This window comes from Elaeis guineensis, chromosome 16, assembly GCF_000442705.2.
Source record: "Elaeis guineensis isolate ETL-2024a chromosome 16, EG11, whole genome shotgun sequence".
Taxonomy (NCBI): domain Eukaryota; kingdom Viridiplantae; phylum Streptophyta; class Magnoliopsida; order Arecales; family Arecaceae; genus Elaeis; species Elaeis guineensis.
The window spans coordinates 36624033-36645999 of record NC_026008.2 but is presented as its reverse complement, the minus strand read 5'-3'; the positions used below and the strand labels follow the sequence as shown (position 1 = coordinate 36645999).

Sequence of the window (21967 nt, the reverse complement as noted above, 5' to 3'; positions counted from 1 at the left end):
GGCCTGCATGGAATGCAATGCACCTACATAGAAATTTGCATGCATGAATACAGAATAAGATATCATCCTCACTGCAGCACCTATGTACCGCCCCCATCTCACACAGAAAAATCCAGCCACTAAAATATAAGGATAACCATGGACCAACCCTCTGTATGCATCATCACATAGCCCCCCCAGCAAGCAAGGAACAATCTAAGCCTCCCAACCCCACAAGAAGAAAATGCCAAACCACCGGCTGCTTTCAGACACAGAAGGACAGAACGAGTGGAGAGAGAGAGAGTTGGGGGAGGGAGAGAGAGATTGTCGCATCTCAACCCTTTGAGCTGTAGTTGCTGTAGCTCTCGTTTGCTTGATTAAAAGGAAGCCAAGTGCAGCAATATACAAAGTGTGACGTGCACCAAGAAAGGCCTAGAGATCCCTCAAACTCAAGCTCAAGCTCAAGCTCTTTTCCCTTCCTCCTTCCCTGTATCTCTCTCTCTCCACCCTTTTTTCTACCTCTAAAGAGACTTCTGGCTTTGGTTCTGAAATGGGATTCCCCATGGGCTACTCTGAGCTCCCAAAGCTCTTCCTCCAACTGCTCTACCTCCTGGGCCACCTGAGGCACCTCATCTCCTGGGCCTTCAACTCCCTCGGCCTCGACGGCCTCGACTCCGAAGCCCAACGGCCAGAAACCACCCACCACCACCTACAGTCCAATTCAGTGGCGGCGGAGCTGATCCAAAAGATCCTGCCGGTGCAACGGTTCGATGACTTGCTTCTAAATCAAGGTGGCAGCCGGCGATTGCCGGAGAGTTGCGCGGTATGCCTCTGTGAGTTCGAGGGGGATGCGGAGGTGCGGCGGCTGAGCAACTGCCGGCACGTCTTCCACCGGTGCTGCCTAGACCGCTGGGCGGAGCACGACCAGTGCACCTGCCCCCTTTGCCGGGCTCCGCTTGTCGCCGAGGAGTTTCTGGATGAATTCGGCAATTGAAATGACGACTTCCCCACTGAGTACTCCTCCTTTTCCCCGCTGCCGGCGCCTGTACTTGTTCCTCTTCAATATTCTTCCGCATAGTAGTAGTTTAAGTGAAAGAAGAGAATGAAGGAATGGACTAGCAGTGTATATAATAGAAGAAAGTAGTGAAAATCCAAAGGAGAAAGCAGTTAGAGAGGAAAAAGGAAGAGACTGGTTGCTTTCCTTTTCCTTCTCTTATTCTTTTTCCTCTCTACATGGACTACTGGGAAATGGATTTGATTGGATTGTATTTGATTCGGAGAATTTTGCATTTAAGATCTGCTCAGAGTAATCCGAAATCCTTGGAGAGGATGGTCTGGTTTGATTTGTTGGGGCTCGAAGGGTCTGTTCTCAATTTGGAAGGTGTGTACTTCCATGGTTAGACAGAAGAAGGCTGAAAACAGGGAGAAGAGAAGAAAAAGTCATGGTTTTTTCTTTCTGTTTTTGTATTCTTGCACTTCTTTCCATCTTGTTTCCTCACTTGTTCTTAAAAACCTTTCTGTTGACTGCTTGTTGGATTCTGACTTTGCTTGTGACATTGAGAATGGTTTGCTCTTTTTTGCTAAGAAGGTTTTGTTTAATTTTGTCTTTCTGAGGAAAAGGTGAGTAGGTTATACCAAACTTTTATTTACCCTGTCACCAAAAGAAAAAGCCAAACAAAAAACTTTTATTTACCCAGGTTTTCCTTTTAAAAGTTCCTTCCTCAATTTAGAAGGAATAACTAAGATGGACCTGATGCAGAGGATTGTTGTAGCACATTCTTTTGTTTTTCACATTCTTGTACAGTAGAAAAAAATATAGTAAATCCACGACTTCCTATTACCTAGTGAGGAAGATCAGTACTGTTTTTATTAAGGTCTGGCCCCTCCAAACTCAGGAAGAAAAATCAATCAGATAAACAATATTTGAAATTGTTGGTAAAATTTTAGAGCTTTTGGGAGCAAAGATTCATTGTTTTCAAAAAGAAGTGAAAATAGAAGCAAGGAATAGCATAAAGTTCGTGCAAATGCCATCTTCAACATCCAACATCCATCTCCAACTGGAATTTCACATATATCTGGCGAAATAAAAGCACAAGAACAACATCCATGCCAAAGGCCCCCCAAGGTATTCCCCCTCCTGAAAGAAAGGCATTTTGCTTGATTCAATCTGAGATGAGCTTCATGCTCAACTTAATGCTTAAGTACAATAGTTTTTTCTTGTATTCTTCAAAGACACGTCAATCAAGTAGGACGCAAGTGCTATTGATGAAACACCGCTGCTAAAGAGGATCATCAACAAATGTAGCAGCAGTTAAAACTCCAAAACTGATCACAGGGTGAGAGAATCTGTCAGAGTAAAATGATGATTCCTTCAAAATATATTATATTACTAGCTTATATATTATATTACTAGCTTAAAATCATGTGTTGCATGGTATATGATTATTTTTTTAAATAATATTTTTATAAATTAAAATTTTAATATAATATAAAAGACATCATAGATGATATCAAATATTCTAAATCAAAATATAAACTCAGACACATATATCTTTTTGTCTGATTCAAGGTTTGCAGCATATTAAGGTCCCCTCATCTTCAACACTCTATGGGAGCTAGACAATTCAAAAGGAGCTAGGCATCCTATATTTACTGGTGGGCAGTAGATGAATTGATTTACTATTCGGTTTAAATTTTAAAGAACTGAAGTTAGGAAATAGGTATTTATAGTGAGTTAAACCGTTCACTATTTATCATAAGCAATTGCAAAGTTCATGAGAAGTCCATAATCAGCTATTACTATGCCATGATGACTTCGTTTAAAATCATCAAAAAGCTATGAAAAATATAATCAAATATGCAAAAAAAAAAAATTGTTTGAGTAGAAAGAAACAAAAGATTGAAGGGTTAAAAACTATTTTACATCAAAAGTTTTAAATTCTCTCAACAATCCTCGATCAATATTAATTCCATCATCCCATAAATCAAGGATCGAAAGTATATATTATCTCTTTTTCATTCCTCTCCTAAAAGAATCATAAAATGATGAAATTATGTTTTGTAAAGAACTGAGTGCAGATGTTAAAAAGTGTGGCGGATATTTTATCAGATTCGAAAGCAAGCAATCTATGGTCATCGTAACAAATGTCAATTCCTAACAATCCCTTCTTCTAAAACGAAAGGCCGCCAAATAAACTCAAAATATCTAAGGTCATTTTCATAATTCACTATTTTTTTCTTTTTTTAATCTTTTTCGACATCATCGGATCCTGATGCGATCAAGCAAATGGTCTCCGATCACTTCTCCATCGAGAATGCTGTACGAAACTTGAAGTAGGCACGCCCGACGGAAGGAGAGACGGTGATGGGATTCATTTTCGATCAAAAGAGCGGTGGAATCCTAAACCCTACCTGGCTCCTCCTCCACCAATGCCAGCGATTGCTTGGGCCAACTGGTGCCGCAGCTCTGCCACGGACCATGGAAGCCGCGGGTGGACTCGGGGGCGCTGTCAGGGTGGAGCACGATGCTTGAAGGTCTGCACCAGCAAGCATTCGGTGGACAAAGGACTCCTCCATCTAGTTGAGGAAGGATGAGTGGCTTTTCTCCATCCAAGGACCACCGAGACCGTCCATCATCGACTTGAGGTCCATCGATCAAACGATAGAGAAAGATGGAGCTCAGAAAAATGACATGCGATGGCCTCAGTTCCTTTTGATCCACTTCCGCGAACACTTACGACGACAGAGAGGGAGAGGCCGTTGATGATGATGGGCGACGGTCGTCGCTGCCGACGCACGACGGCCGACACGTCGAGCCCAGGTAGTACTCCGACGATGATGTGCGATGGCCCAAGCTCCTATGATCCACTTCCGCCCATGCAATTTTCTGGACATGTGGTATCCAAAAGGCCCAGCAAGATTGTACCCCTGCTGCCGGCACCGTCCAGAAAGATGACCGTCGCCAACATCAATTGCTCTTTCACCGCCCGTGAGCCCAACCCTAAGAAGCCCCCTACCTTCCCACTCTCCGCCACCGTCCGTCCGGCATAACCATCTGGGAGGATTCTCCAAAGGCAAAACCCTCCCCCCTCCTCTGCACGAAGAGCCTGAAAATGTCGTTATCTCTAACAATGCTGCTGACCTCACCTAGGACTCGACCACACCCTCATTGCTGGAGGAATTGGAGGGGGAAAGGTCACATGCGGAGTTTATCGATCACGTGCAAGGCGAAGGATGCGGAGAGTGGCGAGAGCGGAGAGATAGAGCTGGCGGTGGTGGTGGGGGGCCTGGTGGCGAACCCGATGATCAAAGTATCTCTATTCATGCTGAGGACGATTGGTTGCAGCCTCCCTCCAGATCTCGAGGGATCGATTGGGGTGGCGGAGAAAGTGAGCTACCTGGTGGTGGGCGGCATCGTAGCGTGATCTCTCTACACCAAAGTCCGGACGGAGTCTGACCTCCTGACGGGGCCCTACAGTTTGCTCGGGGCCGTGGAGGGCCTCTCCTATCTCACCGTTCTTGTCGCGGAGTTCTTGGGCAACACCTTTGCATAAAAAAAAATGTGTTTTTAGCGATGCATCATGTAGTTTTTTAGCCACGTGTCGAACAGAGGATGCCTTAATGCGACTGCTCTATATATATATATATATATATATAATAGATTAGAAAAATAATGCAAATAATAGCACAAGTATTGCAGATAAACTAGCTCATGAGTTGAAATGCATAGTAGTGTCAAGGATATGTAAACATAGGCAGCGTATATTATCTACAGAAAGCAAAAAAATTGATGCATTGTTTTTATATTCAGAAATGCAATATTTCTAGATAAACTATAATTGTGCTCAAGTTCCCAGAGATGCTTGGTCTAAGTTGGTCCCAGTCTGATTGACCCATTAACAAATAATTTGTTGTTGAGTCAGTTAAATCATCAGCTCAAATGAATTCTTTCTATGCACATATGGGGTCCAGACCACAAACCCAAATTTGGACCGAGTCAAGGCCAGATATTTGTAGGCAACATATGAACCTGGTGCAAACCCTAACAAACGGCCTCCCAAGCCACCATCATCCCTACGAAGCCAAATTTGATCCGAGTCCGGGCCAGATATTTGTAAGCTACATTTCGACCTGGTGTAAACCCTAACCAATGGCCTACCAGGTCAGAGAGTCACGAAGGAGTAGATATGGCAAAAAGAGAGCACAAAGCAGTAACCTTCAAGTCACATTGAAGGCATATCTTCTAGAGTAATTTTTTGTGCACCGCACAGCGCGGGCCGGGCAGCGGCGTGAGAAAAAAAAAAAAATTTTTTTGTCCGATCCGGTGCGTGAGCCAATCACCGCATGCCGCCTATAAAAAATTTCTCTATCTTCTAAGCCAGATGGGCTCCAGAAGGTCGATCACACTATGTAGACCAAAAGTGGTGAAGAGCCAGCTTGCTTCCCAAACACTTACCGTAGATTCCTAAAGATTATCCAAAATATATATAATAAATGCATAAATGGAGGCTAAAGGATGGGAGCAGTGACATGCAAAACAAATAGAAAGCATGAAAGGAGTAGCTGATTCGAAGTCTATTAGCCGTACAATGGAATGCTACTCTAAATAGGTTCCAATCATCTACAAACTCAATGACTACCTCAAAACAAAGGATAGAATCCAAATGATGTCACCAACCTGCAGAGGAATTGCTTCAAGAGCTAAATATCAGCAACCAAGAGGTACCGTAAGATATGCACCACGTGTGGCTGCCGTGGTCAACAAGAAAAATGCTTAATCTCCCCAAAAACCTCCGTGAAATATGCTTTCTTGTTCTTTTCCTCCTCACATATCAATGCAGCACAATAACCTCATCCACCAAAAGAACTTTATGCCACACTGTGCCTTCATATCATTCTAGAAATTCTGAAATGACTCAGTTTATCTGATGTACATGCAAATCTATGTTCAAGAATTTGGGTTAGCATCTCCGATGCTGCTGCATGTCTAAGCATCAGGCCTTATCATATCTGAGAAGTTCTTTTTATGGAGCTTCATTGAAGTGTCATTCCAATCTGTGTTTAAGTACCGGGTGCAAGTATTTAGGCTAAATTTGTGTGTCCAGGTAACGTAGCTAAAATCATAATGAATGTGCTGAAAGCCAAGCCTAATCTATGTAGAACACATCCTGTGTATCCTTAATATTTTTTACATTGCTAGATGAATTATTAAATAATATTATCAGATACCATAGATCGCAACTTACTTGCCATCAACATGCCTTTTTTAAGCCTAAGCGCTGTTGCGGCCAATCCCCCGTCGTCCGATCGTCGGTATCGTGCACCTGCAAAAAAAGTCCTCACAGATCAGAGATGCCTCCGATGAAGACCCTCCGACGGTCAAGTCAGAGAGGAGACTAGGCAACAGTAGAAAATCAAGAGCTCAGCGGGGGAGAGAGAAAGAGAGTCCAAGAGCTTAGACGCGCTTCTCGAAACTTAGAACTTAAGACTTACCAAGACTGTTGCCTTACCCCATTTTACAGTAGAACGCGGTATGGTCCCGCCATTAATGATGCAGACAACAAGAGTGTTGTCAAATCGTCAGGGACTGTCAAATCGCCGTGGACTGTCAAATCGCCGTGGGCTGTCAAGTCACTGGGATTAATCCGTATCCTTGGCAGGACAATGCCCCAGGGCGGCCGTGCCGCATGTCCTTGACAGGACAACTGCCCATAGCGATCGTACGGCGTTTGGGTGGTCTGGCCGACTATATATCGGTATTCGACTGCCGAGACGTCGGGTGATGACCCAGGGACACCATCGGCGGGTCTGGTGCCTAGCGAAAGTCGAACGTCGGCTGCCACCCCCGATGGTGGGTCGGTGATTTGGGCTCGGTCGCTTGGCCGGTCGAAAAACAGTATGGGTCTGTTCGGCCGATGTACCTTCGATCGAATATCATCGAAGGTCATTGTCGGCAGTCATCGTCAGAGTCATCGTCGGAATCGTCCATCGATTCGATCGGCAGAGTCGGGCGACGGTTAGATCGGTCTGAGGGTAAGTCGGCGTACAGGGGTCGGTCAGTATATCCCAACAGTTGCCCCCCCACTCCTGAGTCGGATGGCGTATTGGCCAACGCTTCTACGTGGGCGACGACTTCGGACGAAAGGAGTGGTTTCCCATCACGTCATGCTCCGACTTTGACGATCGTACCAACGAGAGATCCGATGTCGGACGACTCCTTGGGAATGCAAATCACCATCTTCTTGGGAGCAGAAACCGTCGTCTCCTTGGGAACACGAACCATCGTCTCCTTGGGAACACGAACCGCTGTCGGTTAACGAATTTCGAGATGCAGTTTTTCCGCCACGTGTCAGGGGGCCATTGGGCCGGAGCTGTTCACGTAGATGGAGGCGATGTAGCTCGATCTGGTGGTAGGTGCATCGAACCGTCGGATCGGGGAAGGGCCCAGGCACTGCCACATGTCGGCATCCAGGGAGCCCTCGTCCGGTGCGCTTTCATCTCGACCGTTGAAGGGCCTTATATATATGCGGCTACTTACATCCAAAATTTCACTTTTGCTGCAAATCTGCTCCTGGCACTGAGGCTCTGTCGAGTTGTCCCCCAGTCCCAGGTAGTTGTCTTCATGCTCTCTGTTCGAAAGCTCTTCTCGAAGTTTTTCTTGTCTGTTCTTATCTTTTTGCACCCTTCCTCCGGTGCCATTTTCTTTTTGTTCTCCTTTCTAGGGCGAGCGTCATGGCTAGAACCTCTCCTCGAGGAAGTCAGTCGGGGAACCCGACTGACGATTTCCGATCGACCCCGAAGGTGGAGGTTTCTTCACTTTCGGGGGCGAACGTCGAATGACTCAGGGAGCAGTACAGTATCCCAGAGTAGTTCGAGCTTTTTGCCCCTGGGGCTGAGGGTCGGGTTAACAACCCGCCTCTGGGCCAGGTGGCCTTTTATGTCGAGGACCTTCGGGCAGGTCTTCATTTTACGATTTCGGAGTTCGTCCGGAACGTCTTAGATTACTACGAGCTTTGTCTGGCGCAACTGGTACCGAACTCAGTCCGATTGATAATCAGTTTTGCATTGTTGTGTCGGCTTTTGCCGATCTTTCCTCGTATTTCTCTCTTCCAGATGTTCTTCGTCCTCCGACCCCACCCGAAGGCCCGAGGGTGGTGGTTCTTCAATCCCCAGAAGGGTCTTTCGTTCATCACTTGTCTTCCATCGTCAACCCATGGGTGGAAGAACCAATTTTTCTTTGCTTTCTCTTCGCTACCTTGGGGGTTCCCTTCCCACAGGGGTGACCCTCGGACCCAGCCGAACGAAAACAGTCGGGTGGAGGATGGAGACCGAGAAGACTCTCACCGACTGAAGGATGTGTCGGTGCCGAAGCAGAGGGAGCTCGTCACCGAGCAAGCTCTGTACGATGCCGGTCTGAATTCGGTTCCTCATTTAGGTACATCTCGATTCATCGGTCATTTTTTTTTGTCTTTTTTTATCTGTCTTTGGACTCGTGCTGACCCTTTGTTGAAATTGTAGGGATGCCGCCAAGAGTGAGGCTGACCGACGTCGACATTCGGCAACATACGGCGAGGAAGAGACCAGCGCCCGGGGTCGGACCATCGCGGCCTCCCAAGAGGCCTCAGATATCATCGCCGACCGACTTTGCGACGGCGACAGCGCAGCCTGATGCCGAATGTGCATCGGGCTACGAGCCGATCATCGCTCTGTCGGTGCAGGCGGTGCCACCTAGGGCACTGTCCAAGGAAGGGGCGGTTGAGGGGGCTACCGAAGGAGCGTCGGCTCCCCCACCCACGGAAGAGGTTCGGACCGAAGCACGTGAGCCCGAACAACCTGCAGCGGTGGCCGTCGCGGCCTCGAGAGGGACCCAATCGAGCTCGAGCTTCCTGTCTCTCTCTGATTTTCGAGCCTGGGTGGCCGAACGAGGGAAGGCTCCGATGGCACCGGGCGGCGACACAAGGTCGGCCAGCCACGCCGCATCACCCGACGTTCAGCTTCCCGAAGGATCATCGGCCCTGGCCAACCATGATTTGGCTAGGAGGTTGTGCCAGGCAACCATTCTCCCGACCGACCGGGAGATCATGAAGAGTCAGTTGGTGACCGACATCCTTTCTTCCTTTTACCCGACTATGATCCAGGTGAGCTCCTCTTCTTCCTCTTTCCTCTTCATTATTATTTTCTATCAGTTCAGTTTTCTGACAACCAGCCTCCTATCTGCAGCTGATCTACAATATGTCCGAGCTGGAGGTCGGGTATCGGAGGTTCGGTGACTTCCGGGCAGCCTAAAAGAAAAGGGCTGAGATCACCGAGGCTGAGAAGGCGATGCTGGTCGACCAACTGAAGTTATCGGTTGACCGTGAGGCTAGGCTCGAGGAGGAGATCTCCTGGCTCACCAACGGCCTAGCCGCGTCAGAGGCCGAACTTCAGTCAGCCCGCAAGCAGATCCGATGTAAGACCTGCTCCGTTCACCGACTGCGACGGGAGCGGGACGACTGTGTCAGAGAGCTCGAGGTCGAGCGCGAACAACTTCGCGTTAGTCTGGAGAACCTGGCTAAGGCCGAGGAGAACTTGTCTTCCGCCCAAGCCGACACCGACATAGCAAAGGCGGAGGTGGAGTCAGCCAAGGAGGCACTGAATCGGGCGCTGGAGGACTTTCGTGGCTCGGACGAGTACTGGGAGGAGCTCTTTGAGAGTGGCTTTGCCTCCTATCGGGTGGGGTACGAGGATGCCCGAGATGCGATTCAGAGTCTGCACCCGAAGCTCGACTTGAGTGGCATCGTCCCTCCAGGGTCGGAGGATCGAGCCGCAGAGGAAGAGGCCGACCCACTACCGACGGAACGAGTTGCTGAGGATGAGGTGGCTCCAACCCCTGGTCCCTCCCCGACCCGAGCGGGCACGTCGGTTGCTCCCGAACTTCACCCGGTGCAAGAAGTCGAATCCGACGAATAGTCGAAATATCTGCCTGTTATCTTCATATTTTTGCTTTCTATTTAGTCTTTGATATCTGTAATCGAGCTTTGTCCCAATTTTATAATTGAGTTTTGACCCAATTTTGTAATCGGGCTTCGGCCTAATTTTAACTTAGCAAAATCAAAGACTTTTCATACTTTTTCCCACATGTGGTTGAATGTGTTTGATCGTCCGAACCATCTCTAAGTGCATAGGTCGTAGCTCCGACATATCCCACTAGGACATTCGGTAGGGTCTAGCATCCGCCGCCCGAACCTTGGTTGGGCGTGTACGTCAGGCCGAGTGTCGATCGATTGACGAACGTAGCCCGTTGGCACGATCATTCTATAGTGTCAGATAGTTGAGTAGTGTCCGACGTATTCAGATAGGATAATGATGAAGAGTCGAATATCTGTTGTCCGGCCCTTGGTCGGATGTGCACGTCGGAATGCATGATAAACAGTGGCAAGCTGAATATCCTTCAACCGGTCGTGACCAAGTCGGTTTGTCGCAAGTCGAATACCCATTGCCCAGACCTTGGTCGGGCGGGCATGTCGCGACGCATGATAAACAGTGGCAAGCCAAATATCTTTCGATCGATCGTAACCAAGTCGATATGTCGTAAGTCGAATACCCTTTGCTCGGACCTTGGTCGGACGGGTACGTCATGGCTGTCTTGGCATTTTGCCCTTCTCAGTCAAAGCTAAGTGGGCAAGTTAGCCAGCCGCGTTGGTCGAAGCCCTTTGCCTTTAGAGGCGAAGGCCGTTGGTTTGGCGATCGAGCCGTAGGCTTGGCTTAGATTCGGTGATCGAGTCGTAGATTCGACGTAAAGTCATAGATTTCCAATGAGACGTTGGGACCAAGTCGGGACGTCGAGGCCCGTATTTTTTTACGGGCCGACCTTCGACGGGGAGCCAAACTTTGTAAACTTTGGAGTTCTGAAATTGTATTGTATTTCAAGCAAGAAGGGCATACAGAGTTCATTGGTAATACAATTTTAGGTTGTCAGCATTTCAGGTCCGGAGAATGGCCGTCCCTTCCAGGGTTTCAAGTTGGTAGGCACCCGACCTGCAGGTGTCTGCAGTCTTGTAGGGTCCTTCCCAGTTTGGAGACAGTTTTTCTTGATCCAGAGGCTTCAAGACTTCTGCCTTCCTCAAAATCAGGTCTCCGGATCTGAAAGATTTTGGCCTAACTTTAGCATTGTAGTATCGGACCACTCTCTGTCGGTAGGAAGCCATGCGGAGTTGAGCCTCGTGTCGGAGCTCGGGTAGGAGGTCCAAGTCAGCTCTTCGACACTCGGAGTTGTCCGGTTCACAGTATTGCTCAACTCTAGTCGATGGTAGTCCGATCTCTAGTGGGATTATTTCCTCCATCCCATAGACCACGTTAAAAGGAGATTCTCCGGTCGGGGCCCGGGGCGTCGTTCGGTATGCCCACAGGATCGAATGCAACTCTTCGACCCAGAGGCCTCTGGCTTCATTCAGTCGAGTCTTCAACCCATGCAGAATGGTTTGGTTGGTTACTTCGATTTCTCCGTTGGACTGTGGATGGTCGATCGAGGTCAGTCTGTGCGTGATATGAAATCTCGCACAAAACTTTCTGAAGTCATTGTTGTCGAACTGTCGCCCATTGTCGGTGATGATGGTGTGCGGCAGTCCGAACCTAAAGATGATGGACTTCTGGACAAAGTCTTCCATCTTACGCTCGATAATTTACGCCAGAGGTTCGGCCTCCACTCGATGAAGTAGTCGATCGCGACAACTATAAACTTTCTTTGGTTAGATGTCGGAGGGAAAGAGCGAGTATATCGATCCCCCATTGGGCGAAGGGCCATGGGGCGACAATGGCCGTTAGTTGGTTGGCGGGCCGGTGTTGTAAGTTAGCGTACTTCTGATATGGCTCGCATCTCCGAACCAAGTCAGCTGCATCTTTTTTCATGGTGGGCCAGTAGTAACCTTACCGTAGGACTTTGTAGGCCAAAGATTTGCCCCCCAGGTGACTCCCGCAGATCCCTTCATGCACCTCCCTGAGTGCGTAGTCCGCATCCATCGGTCCCAGGCATCGTAGCAAGGGAAGGGAGAACGACCTTTTGTAGAGTCGCCCGTCCATCATTACATACTGGGAGGCCACCCATCGGAGTCGCTTAGCTTCCACGGGATCTTCGGGGCTGGTTCCATCAGTCAGGTACTAAACGATTGGATCCAACCAGCTTGGCTCGGTCGTCAGTTGTAGTACCTCCTCAGTCCTATCGATGCTCGGTTGCTCGAGACTCTCCACAAGTGTCCGACCCAAAGTGCCGTAGATAGATGTCGCGAGCCTGAAGAGTGCGTCGGCTCGAGCATTCTCTGACCTGGGAATGTGGGAGATCTCGAAATACTTGAGGTGTGCCATGAGATCTCTCACCTTCTGGAGATATTTCGCCATGGTCGGGTCCTGCGCTTCGAATTCGCCCTTGACTTGCCCCACAATCAGTTGAAAATCGGAGAAGACTCTAAGGCTGTCGATCCCGAGCTCCTTCACCACTCTCAAGCCAGCGAGAAGCGTTTCATACTCAGCTTGATTATTGGAAGCTTTGAAGTTGAATCGGAGGGCATACTCGATAACCACTCCCTCCGAGTTGGTGAGCAGGAACCCAGCCCCGCTCCCTTGGGTATTGGAAGCTCCATCTATGTGTAACACCCAGATTGTCCCGGGGTCAAATTCAGAAGTCGCAGCTTCTTTGGAGCTCCCGTCTTCTGATATTTGGTCGGCTGTCGGGCATTCTGCAATAAAGTCGGCCAGGACTTGAACTTTCAAAGCAGGTCGCGGTCGGTACTGGATGTCGAACTTGCTCAACCTCACTGCCCATTTTGTCAATCATCCTGATGTGTTGGGATGGTGGAGGATCGCCCTCAGGGGCTCGTCAGTGAGGACCACGATGGCGTGTGCTTGAAAATACGGACGGAGTCGTTGCGCAGATATGAGCAGGGCAAATATCATCTTCTTCGCCCTCGAGTACCGAGTTTCGGCCCCATGGAGCACTTTGCTGGTATAGTATATGGCTGGTGAATTTGGCTCTTGTTCTCCCGGATGAGTACCGAACTAACAGCCTCTGGAGCGGTGGCAAAATAAAGGTACAATATTTCTCCGATCTCTCGCTTTACAAGCAGGGGCGGAGAGGCCAGATACTTTTTCAAATCTTCAAAGGCTTGCCGGCACTCATATGGCCAATAGAAGTCCTTTGTCTACCTCAGGGTTTTGAAGAACGGGAGGCATCTCTCAGTCAATCGAGAGATGAATCGGCTGAGCGCGATGATCTTTCCATTGAGCTGCTATACCTCTTTTTTGGTGTTCGGGTGCCGCATGTCGATGATCGCCTTCATCTTCTCAGGGTTGGCCTCGATTCTATACTGGGAAATGAGAAACCTGAGAAACTTCTCCGAAGCTACCCCGAAGATGCACTTAGTCAGATTTAGCTTCATCCGATGTCGTCGGAGAGTGCGGAAGGTTTCTTTCAAGTCTTGGACATGATTTGAAGCCTGTGCGCTCTTCACCAGCATGTCGTCCACGTACACCTCCATGTTGCACCTGATTTGGTCTTTAAAGACCTTATTGACGAGGCGTTGGTAGGTGGCCCTAGCATTCTTCAGACCGAAGGACAACACTTTGTAGCAGTAGAGGCCCTTGGCGGTCATGAAGGCCGTATGCTCTTCGTCCTCGGGCACCATCCAGATCTGGTTATACCCGACGAAGGCATCCATGAAGCTGAGCAGTCGATAATCGGACGTCGCATCCACCAGTTGGTCGATCTTCGATAGGAGAAAGCTATCTTTCGGGCAGGCCTGATTCAAGTCGGTGTAGTTGATGCAGATCCTCCACTTTTCATTGGCTTTCTTCACCATGACGATATTTGCGAGCCAGTCGGGATATGTGGTTTCTCTGATGAAGCCCACCTCGAGTAGCTTGTCCACTTTCTCGTCGATGGCCTTCTGTCTTTCGGAGGCGAAAGTCTGTTTCTTTTGTCTCACCGACTTCGCGCCAGGGGCGATGTTGAGTCGGTGAGTCATTATTTCTGGAGATATGCCGAACATATCCGCTGTCGACCAAGCGAATACGTCGGCGTTAGCTTTCAACAGCTCTATCAGCTGCCATCGCTCTGGGTCGGACAACTGCGACCCGACCCAGACGACCTGTTTAGGATTCTCGATCATCAGGATGGAAACCAGCTGTTCAGCCGGTTCACCCCGCTCCTCCTCTTTCCATTGGTCCATCTTGTCGACCGTTAGGGAGTCTTTTGATTCATTGCTTTGAGTAGAGATTTGGAAGCACTGCCGGATGAGTTGTTGATCCCCGTGCATTTTTTCGGCTCCATTTTTAGTCGGAAACCAGACCAGCAAGTGGTATATCGAGACTATCGTCCTGAGGGCGTTTAGTCCGGATCTTCTAAGTATGGTGTTGTAGGCCGAAGGTACTTGGACGATCGTGAACGTCATGTGGGCAGTGCTTTGTCTCGGTTCGGTCCCAGCTATCATGGGAAGAGTAATTTCTCCTTCCACCGCGACGGCTTCTCCGACGAAACCCACTAGGGGCGTAGAGACTCTCCTGAGTCGGTCGGTCGACAGTCGCATTCGAGAAAAGATCGAGTAAAACAAAACATTAGTGGAACTTCCATTATCAACAAAAACTCTTTTTACATCATAGTTCACTATCGTCATCGAGACAACAACAGCGTCATTATGGAGAGTTTGGATTCTCCGAGCATCCTCATCTGTGAAGATGATTACATTGTCTTGGTGCGACCTCTTCATCGACTCCTCTCCAGCAGTCGTCCCCCGATCCAGTCGTTTGGACATCATGTTAATGACTCCAGCGGTAGATTGGTTATTCATCGCCTCTTCAGTTGGTTGGGGTCGTTGGTCGGAAATAGGTCGAGCCGGTGGGTCCTTTCAGTATTTTTTGAGATATCCTCATCATATGAGGGCCTCTATTTCATCCTTGAGTTGGATGCATTGCTCGATGGTGTGACCATGGCTCCGATGGAACCGACAGTACCTTCTCCAATCGAGGCCCTTTGCCTTCAGAGGCGGGGGCCGTCGCAGGTATTCCACTCCTTCGATCTCCATCAGGATCTGCGCATGAGGAGCAGAGAGAGGAGTGTAGGAGTCATACCTGTGATGCGTTGGTCTCGAACTCCGACATCGGGGCGATCTCGGGCTCTGTCGTTGGGGCGAGACCTGTTTATCGATCGGGGGTCTGCTGGGTTCAGCAGCAGCCCGACTTTTCTTTCGCTTCTCCTTCTGGCCCGCACCTTCAATCAGGCACCGGTCGGAAGCTCCTTCATCCGTGCGCATGTATTTATATGCGCGCTCCAGCAATTTAGCATACGTCCGGGGGAGGGTCTTGTCCAAGGAATATGTGAATCGGGACCCCCTTAGCCCCCTCTTCATGGCCGAGATTGTCATGTCTTCATTGAGGTCCCGGATCTCAAGTGTGGCCGCATTGAATCGGACCATAAAATATCGGAGCATCTCGTTTTCTCCCTATTTGAGAGAGAAAAGACTGTTCGAGGTTCGCGGTGACTTCTGGCTGGTGCTGAAGTGGGCCACGAAAGAATGCTCGAGCTGTCCGAAGGAGTGGATACTCCCTGAGCGGAGGTCGGAGTACCAAGCTCTGGTAGCTTTACGGAGCGTGGCGGGAAAGCCGATGCAAAGGAGGGCATCGATTGCCCCCTGAATCGTCATGAGAGCCTTGTAGCTCTTCAGATGGTCAACTGGGTCGATGGAGCCATCGTAAGGCTCCACATGAAGCATCTTGAACCGACTAGGGATCGATTCGTTGAGAACAAATCGGGAGAGAGGTTGGGTGGTCTAGAAGTCGACGTCGTTCGAAGACTTCTGACCATCCACTTGGAGTTGGGCGAGCCGACGGTCGATTTCTTCAAATTTACGTTCGTAGTCGTCCAACCGTCGGTGTTGGAAAATCCCAGGGATCGAACCTCCCAACGAACTTGAGAGTGAGGCGGACGGTGTCTGTGGCTGCTTCTCCTTCCTGGCCCACTTCAGCTGGGAAGGAGAAGGATGCCGAGATCGGTGGGTGTCGCACCGTGGCCGCCTCGTCCCTTCTCGGTGGGAGTGCTGAGACGGCTGCTCTTGTGGAGGAGACGGAAGTTGACACGGACGTCGGCGGCTACTTCTGGATGGCAGAGGATGCGCCGTCGGTTGTTCTGCCGGCGGTTGCAGCAACTGAGTCGGTTGCTGTTGGAGGTTTTTGACCGCGTCTGTCAGAATGATCATCTGCCGCATGATCGCCGTAATTTGCGCCTTCGTGGTTACCACCGGGTGCGGAGAGCTGGGCTCCGCCATGGATGGTGAAGGAGGGGCCTCTTTCCGGTGGGAAGAGTGCCTCGCCGACCCGGTAGCTCTCGATCGCTGAGCCCTGATTTTTGTCATCTCGAGAGGTTTCTTCAAGCTCTGTGGAGCTCGTTGGCTTACCTCTGTCGAACTTTTCCTACCTAGCGTACCAAATCTGTTGCGGCCAATCTCTCCGTCGTCCGATCGTCGGTGTCGCGCACCTGCAAGAAAAGTCCTCACAGATCGGAGATGCCTCCGGCGGGGATCCTCCGACGGTCAAGTCAGAGAGGAGACTAGGCAACAGTGAAAAATCAGGGGCTCAGCGGGGGAGAGAGAAAGAGAGTCCAAGAGCTTAGACGTGCTTCTCGAAACTTAGAACTTAGGACTTACCAAGATTTTTGCCTTACTTCATTTTATAGTAGAACACGGTATGGTCCCGCCATTAATGATGCAGACAACTAGGGAGTTGTCAAATCACCGTGGGCTGTCAAGTCGCTGGGATTAATCCATGTCTTTGACAGGACAATACCCCAGGACGGCCGTGCCGTATGTCCTTGATAGGATAACTGCCCATAGCGGTCGTACGGTGTTTGGATGGTCTGGCCGACTATATGTCGGTATTCGACTGCCGAGACGTCGGGTGATGACCTGGGACACCATCGGCGGGTCTGGTGCCTAGCGGAAGTCGAACGTTGGCTGCCACCCCCAATAGTGGGTCGGTGATTTGGGCTCGGCCGCTTGGCCGGTCAGAAAACACTATGGGTCTGTTCGGCCGACATACCTTCGGTCGGATATCGTCGAAGGCCATTGCCGGCAGTCATCGTCGGAGTCGTCGTCGGAATCGTCCATCGGTTCGGTCGGCAGAGTCGGGCGACGGTCGGATCGGTCCGAGGGTAAGTCGGCGTATAGAGGTCGGTCGGTATATCCCAACAAGCGCCAAATGGTCACATGCAACAAATTCAGGGTGGCTCAATGTTACAGTATACTGAGATATTAATACAACAATGTCATTATAAAGTCAAAAGAGATCTATAAAATGGAATCCTGCAACATATATATATATATATATATATATATATATATATATATATATATATATATATATATATATATATATATATATATATATATATATATATATATATATATATATATATAGTATTTTGTTTTAATCTGAGACAAAACAAAATACACATCTCAGTAATCTAAAGTTAACATTGAAAGAACAGTATGAAATTATGGCCAAAAATATGGGATGCATCAAGTCTAAATATAGAGTTAATGCTTTCTTGCATGTTTCCAATCTCACCTGCGTCAAAGATACTTGGGAAGGTCAGAAATGTTATAGCCAGCAATATGATTGAAATATATCTGCTGAGGGCCACTTTAATTCCATTTTCTCTGCAGGGAACAAAATAGAGAATTGAAAAGAGTCTCTGAGCCATTGTTAACAAAAATGAAAATTTCTTTCAGACATTTGATTCAAGGATATTACAGCTGCTGCACAAACTTCTTCCCTAGATCAAGATTATGCAAACAAGATGATCCAGCTTATCCAAGTTAAGATGGTGCGTTGCTAAACTCTGCATTTTAGAGGACCAAACAGCTAAATTCTTGAAGATTAGTAAATTGGACTAGTAGCAATCTTTACATAGACCAGATTTCTCTGAAAAAACCTACTGAAGCCCTTCTGCATAATCTTGGATCATTCAAATCGTGGTGCATTGCTTAGAAAAACCTTTAAAAGCAGAATTATTGATGATCTTCTATCTGTATTTTTAAGTAAAAGAGAATGGACAAAGGCTGGATCACTAGTATAAAGCTAAATCATTATGGGAGAACTTTTGTAGCAAATTATTCCATTTAAGTTTGGTAAATAAAGGTGAAATGGGGCTTGTCTCAGGATTCACGCCTCTCTGCTTAGCACCCAGAGGTTCTGGATTTGATTCTTGGGTGATGCATTCCAGAACATTAGGATCCGAATAATTATAATGTCGATGGGCCTCTCTCTCTAAAAAAAAAAAAAAAAGGTACTGGAAAATCAAGATTTCAGTGGTAATGCTCGAAAAATACTCAAAAACATCAAAATCACTAAGAACATGCATCCAATGATGCTTTGAAAATCCACAAGAATCTACCAAGTTGGAATCTACACATGTGGATGTGGTTCCATGTCAAAGAAAAATTCCAGGCACCAGAAAACCTCACTGTTACAAAATTGCAGCGCAGCATTATAAGATAGAATCCAGCGGAAACTTTTCTTCGAGAATAAAATCAGCAGAACCTAAATAAACCATTTGCACAAAAAGCTTCATCTCAATAAGCAAACATTTTTAGACAAATAAGAAGATATCTGATGATTGCAATCAACCAAATATTCAACAAAATGTTCCAAGAAAATTCAAGTCACACATTCCCGAGGGTTACTTTCTATTTTTTTCATCATAAACATTATTTTGCATGAACCTTGCTCAATTTATGTCAATAAATATGTTCAAGTAGGTTTCGAAAGTGTGAAGCAAACTGAAGCATACTGTTAACCAAATAGTTAAACTTGACACTGCAAATTTCAATAGATTAAAAAAAAGGAGGTAGGATAGTATGCATCACAGAGATAATAGCAATAACCCTTTGCTATCTAAGGGTTATTACATTACCAGCTGTGAAGGTGACCAAATGAGCATTACTCTGTCCTGTTATATGCACTTAATAGGAAAAGTGATCAGATAATGTAAGCTGTCTTTTATTTACAACAAACAACTCAGCAGGGATAATATTGCTAGTTTCAAAGATTCTGTGAAGGGGGGAGATCTAATTCTTCTTTCTCTTTTTCTCTTCTTTTTCCTTTTGTTTGGCAAAATAAAGGGCCAGCCCTAAGTGCTATATTATAGGTGCCCTCCTGTACAGAAGTTCACTCCTGAAAAGAACTCTAGAAGGAAGTCCTGGATCAAAGCATGGCTAGTGCCCGAAGCTGCTACAGCTCCAAGAAACCAATGCTGTTTGCTCTGCCGTAAATGCACACCATCGTCTGTCAAGTGGCACCATCCCTCATCAACTATGTCTTGTAGACAAGGGCAAGAGATGTTGCTGTTATCAAACAATAAACTATTATAGAGGCATTTCAGAAATAAACTATTATAGAGGAGTCTCCTCCCCACAACAATCTTCTAGCGCTGAGTTTAATAAAGGTTAAGTGAACATTTTACCATGCATCTCTTAGCTCTGCTAAGGGAACAGAATGGCACTTGAAAGCAACAAATCCTTCTGGAAAAATGCACCACATACAATCATTGATTATAAAGGCCCCTTTTATGGTTTGAAGGGAGCCATTAAAATCAATCTTCCAAATGTCTGGGGATGAAGTGTAATCAAGGAAGTCCTTGAGAAAATACCATTTATGGCCTAAACCCACTGGAGCCTAAGAAGGGGAGGTTGTATGACAATTCCTTGCTCCTTTGCCCCCTCACATGAGGAATAATATATAATTTCCATTTATTTATACTAACAAATAATAATTGCACAGTGTAACGGTTGCTTTCATGTCTGGCCTCCACTTCTAACAATTTTGGTAAATGATGCAACTTATTCTCCACGATTCACGTTTATCAACATGGTTGCTCTACAACTAACTGACCAATAATCATTAATCTTTTCAGCTTAAAATACAGTTTTTGTGTTCGACACTAGCTCTGAGACTGCTTCAGCCCCTTCGGTCCATTTTCACATATTGTGGTTCATCATAGCTAAGTTCTAAGCTTTCTACCTGCTTATCACCGAACTCTCTTTCTTCAATCTATAATCCTACTTGGTGAAATTTATCGTGGCAGAACTTTCCCCCGTTAGCAACGATTGCATAATTCTAGCCTACTCTAGTTTCATCAAATCTAATCTATAAGATGTTTGCTCTTGGCCACTAGTTAGATTATTGAGATGGGATGTAAATACCAACTATATGTTGTCAATTTGGAGATTTGTTTAAACCTAATCTTTTTTTTTTTTTTCAATTCAAGTCAAGATTCACTACCTCGTGTTTTACAAGTGGCAAATACATGGAAAGAATGATAATTTTAGCAAGTAATTTTTTTACTATACTATCAAATAAGGTACAATTAATATATATTATTTTATTTTAATCTACTAGTTGAATTATAAAACCAATCCAAACTTTGTTACTGCTCTATATTCCACTTGTAACATGGAAAAAGAAACAATGTCCAAACTAAAAAAGAAACCATGTCCAAACTATCTCCAAAACTAACTATATATATGCATACACATATACATAAATATATACATACAAATGTTTGTTTATACATGTGTACATACATACATATATACATTGGTGTATCCATTTTTTTTTATAGAATATTTTTGGTGATTTTTTCCTATTGAGCCTCTCTTTGCATCAATGGGACATAATTTCAAGGAAAATTACATTAGATATATTTCTAATAATTATTTAAACCCTTGCCTTTCTCAAAAATTATTTTTATAAAAGTGAAACTTTGAAAGCTTTTACCTTTTACTCGGTGCAAGTCGAAAAAGATTCTAACAACCTTTAACATCATTTTTTTCTTCACATTATTGAGTTCTCAAGTATCATATCACCTGAGTTCTATTTGTATTACAGCTAAAATTTTCACAAAATTGATGAACAATCTATATATCAATTAAAATCAAAGAATCTACCTTTCCAAGCAAGTTTAAAGGATAAATATATATATATTTTTTTTACAAGAATGCTAGATCTATACGCACAAGCAACACTGGTTGCACTATAGATGCAAGATTATGAGGGATCATGCAGCAGGATACATGACTTTCACTTGCAAATTGTGAATATTTAGCACTTCTATTGACCACATAAATTTTTGGCTCCTCAACCCAATCTCTTCGTTGCCGTTGGGTTATGTGATCTTCAAGTTCAAAGTCATTTGAGGATCTCTCAATTAATTGGAAGCTGAGAAGAGACTATTTTAAGGGGCTCTTGAAAGCCCTGTAGATGAAGCTACACTCCAATTGCAACTTGAGTCGCAAGGGCTCGATTCCCCTTATTTGAATGGAAGATGATGGGAGGGAAAAAAAAAAATAAAGATGAGAGGGAAGGGTGCAAGAATGACAGCGGCCAGGGAGAGATCAAGGCTAGGGGGTTGAGGCTTCGTCTGGTTGGTGCCGACGCTTCTTTCGGTAGTCACCGGCGATGAGGGAGGAGGGGACTGGGAGGAAGCCACGATCCGGAGGGGGCGGGGGGCTCTTCTACTGGACCAAGTTAGAAGACGGAGAAAGGGCTAGGAGAGTTAGGGCTCGCGACGAGGACCTGGGACAGCCTCTTCCAATAGCCACCGACGACGACAGAGGAGGAGATCGAGAGGAGGGCATGACAGATAGTGGGGGTGCAGCTGCTTGCTCTGCCCTTGGATTTCTCGGTTGTCTTCTGAAAACCACGAATGATGAGAGCGGATCGTGAGTAGGGGGGCTCAGCTGCTCGACCAAGCTAGAAGACGGAGAAGGGCCCGAGAGAGATCGATGCTGGGAGTCGTGATCTTGGACCGGTTGGCATCGGCCTCTTCGATCTAGAAATCGGCGACAATGAGGGAGGAGGGGATCAGGAAGAGGGCATTGTAGAGGACCTCAAGGAGGAGAGGACTCGAAGGTATGAAAGAGTCGAAGATAGGAGGAGAGAGGGTGCGCTTGGGGTCCAAAGCTCGTGT

General features: G+C 46.8%; 1 protein-coding gene and 1 long non-coding RNA gene across 2 annotated transcripts; one reads left to right on the top strand and one right to left on the bottom strand.

The window, feature by feature from the left end:
• The first annotated feature begins 381 nt into the window (after nucleotides 1-381).
• On the top strand, nucleotides 382-1508 carry LOC105059536 (brassinosteroid-responsive RING protein 1). The gene has a single exon (XM_010942863.4). The coding sequence runs from the start codon at nucleotides 530-532 to the stop codon at nucleotides 971-973; it is 444 nt and encodes a 147-aa protein (XP_010941165.1). The 5' UTR covers nucleotides 382-529; the 3' UTR covers nucleotides 974-1508.
• Nucleotides 1509-2026: 518 nt separating this feature from the next.
• On the bottom strand, nucleotides 2027-21798 carry LOC140854292 (uncharacterized). The gene is made up of 3 exons (XR_012137406.1): nucleotides 21664-21798; nucleotides 17566-17657; nucleotides 2027-2304 (listed from the first exon to the last, which is right to left on the bottom strand). It is a non-coding gene; the product is annotated as an uncharacterized lncRNA (long non-coding RNA).
• Nucleotides 21799-21967: the final 169 nt, after the last annotated feature.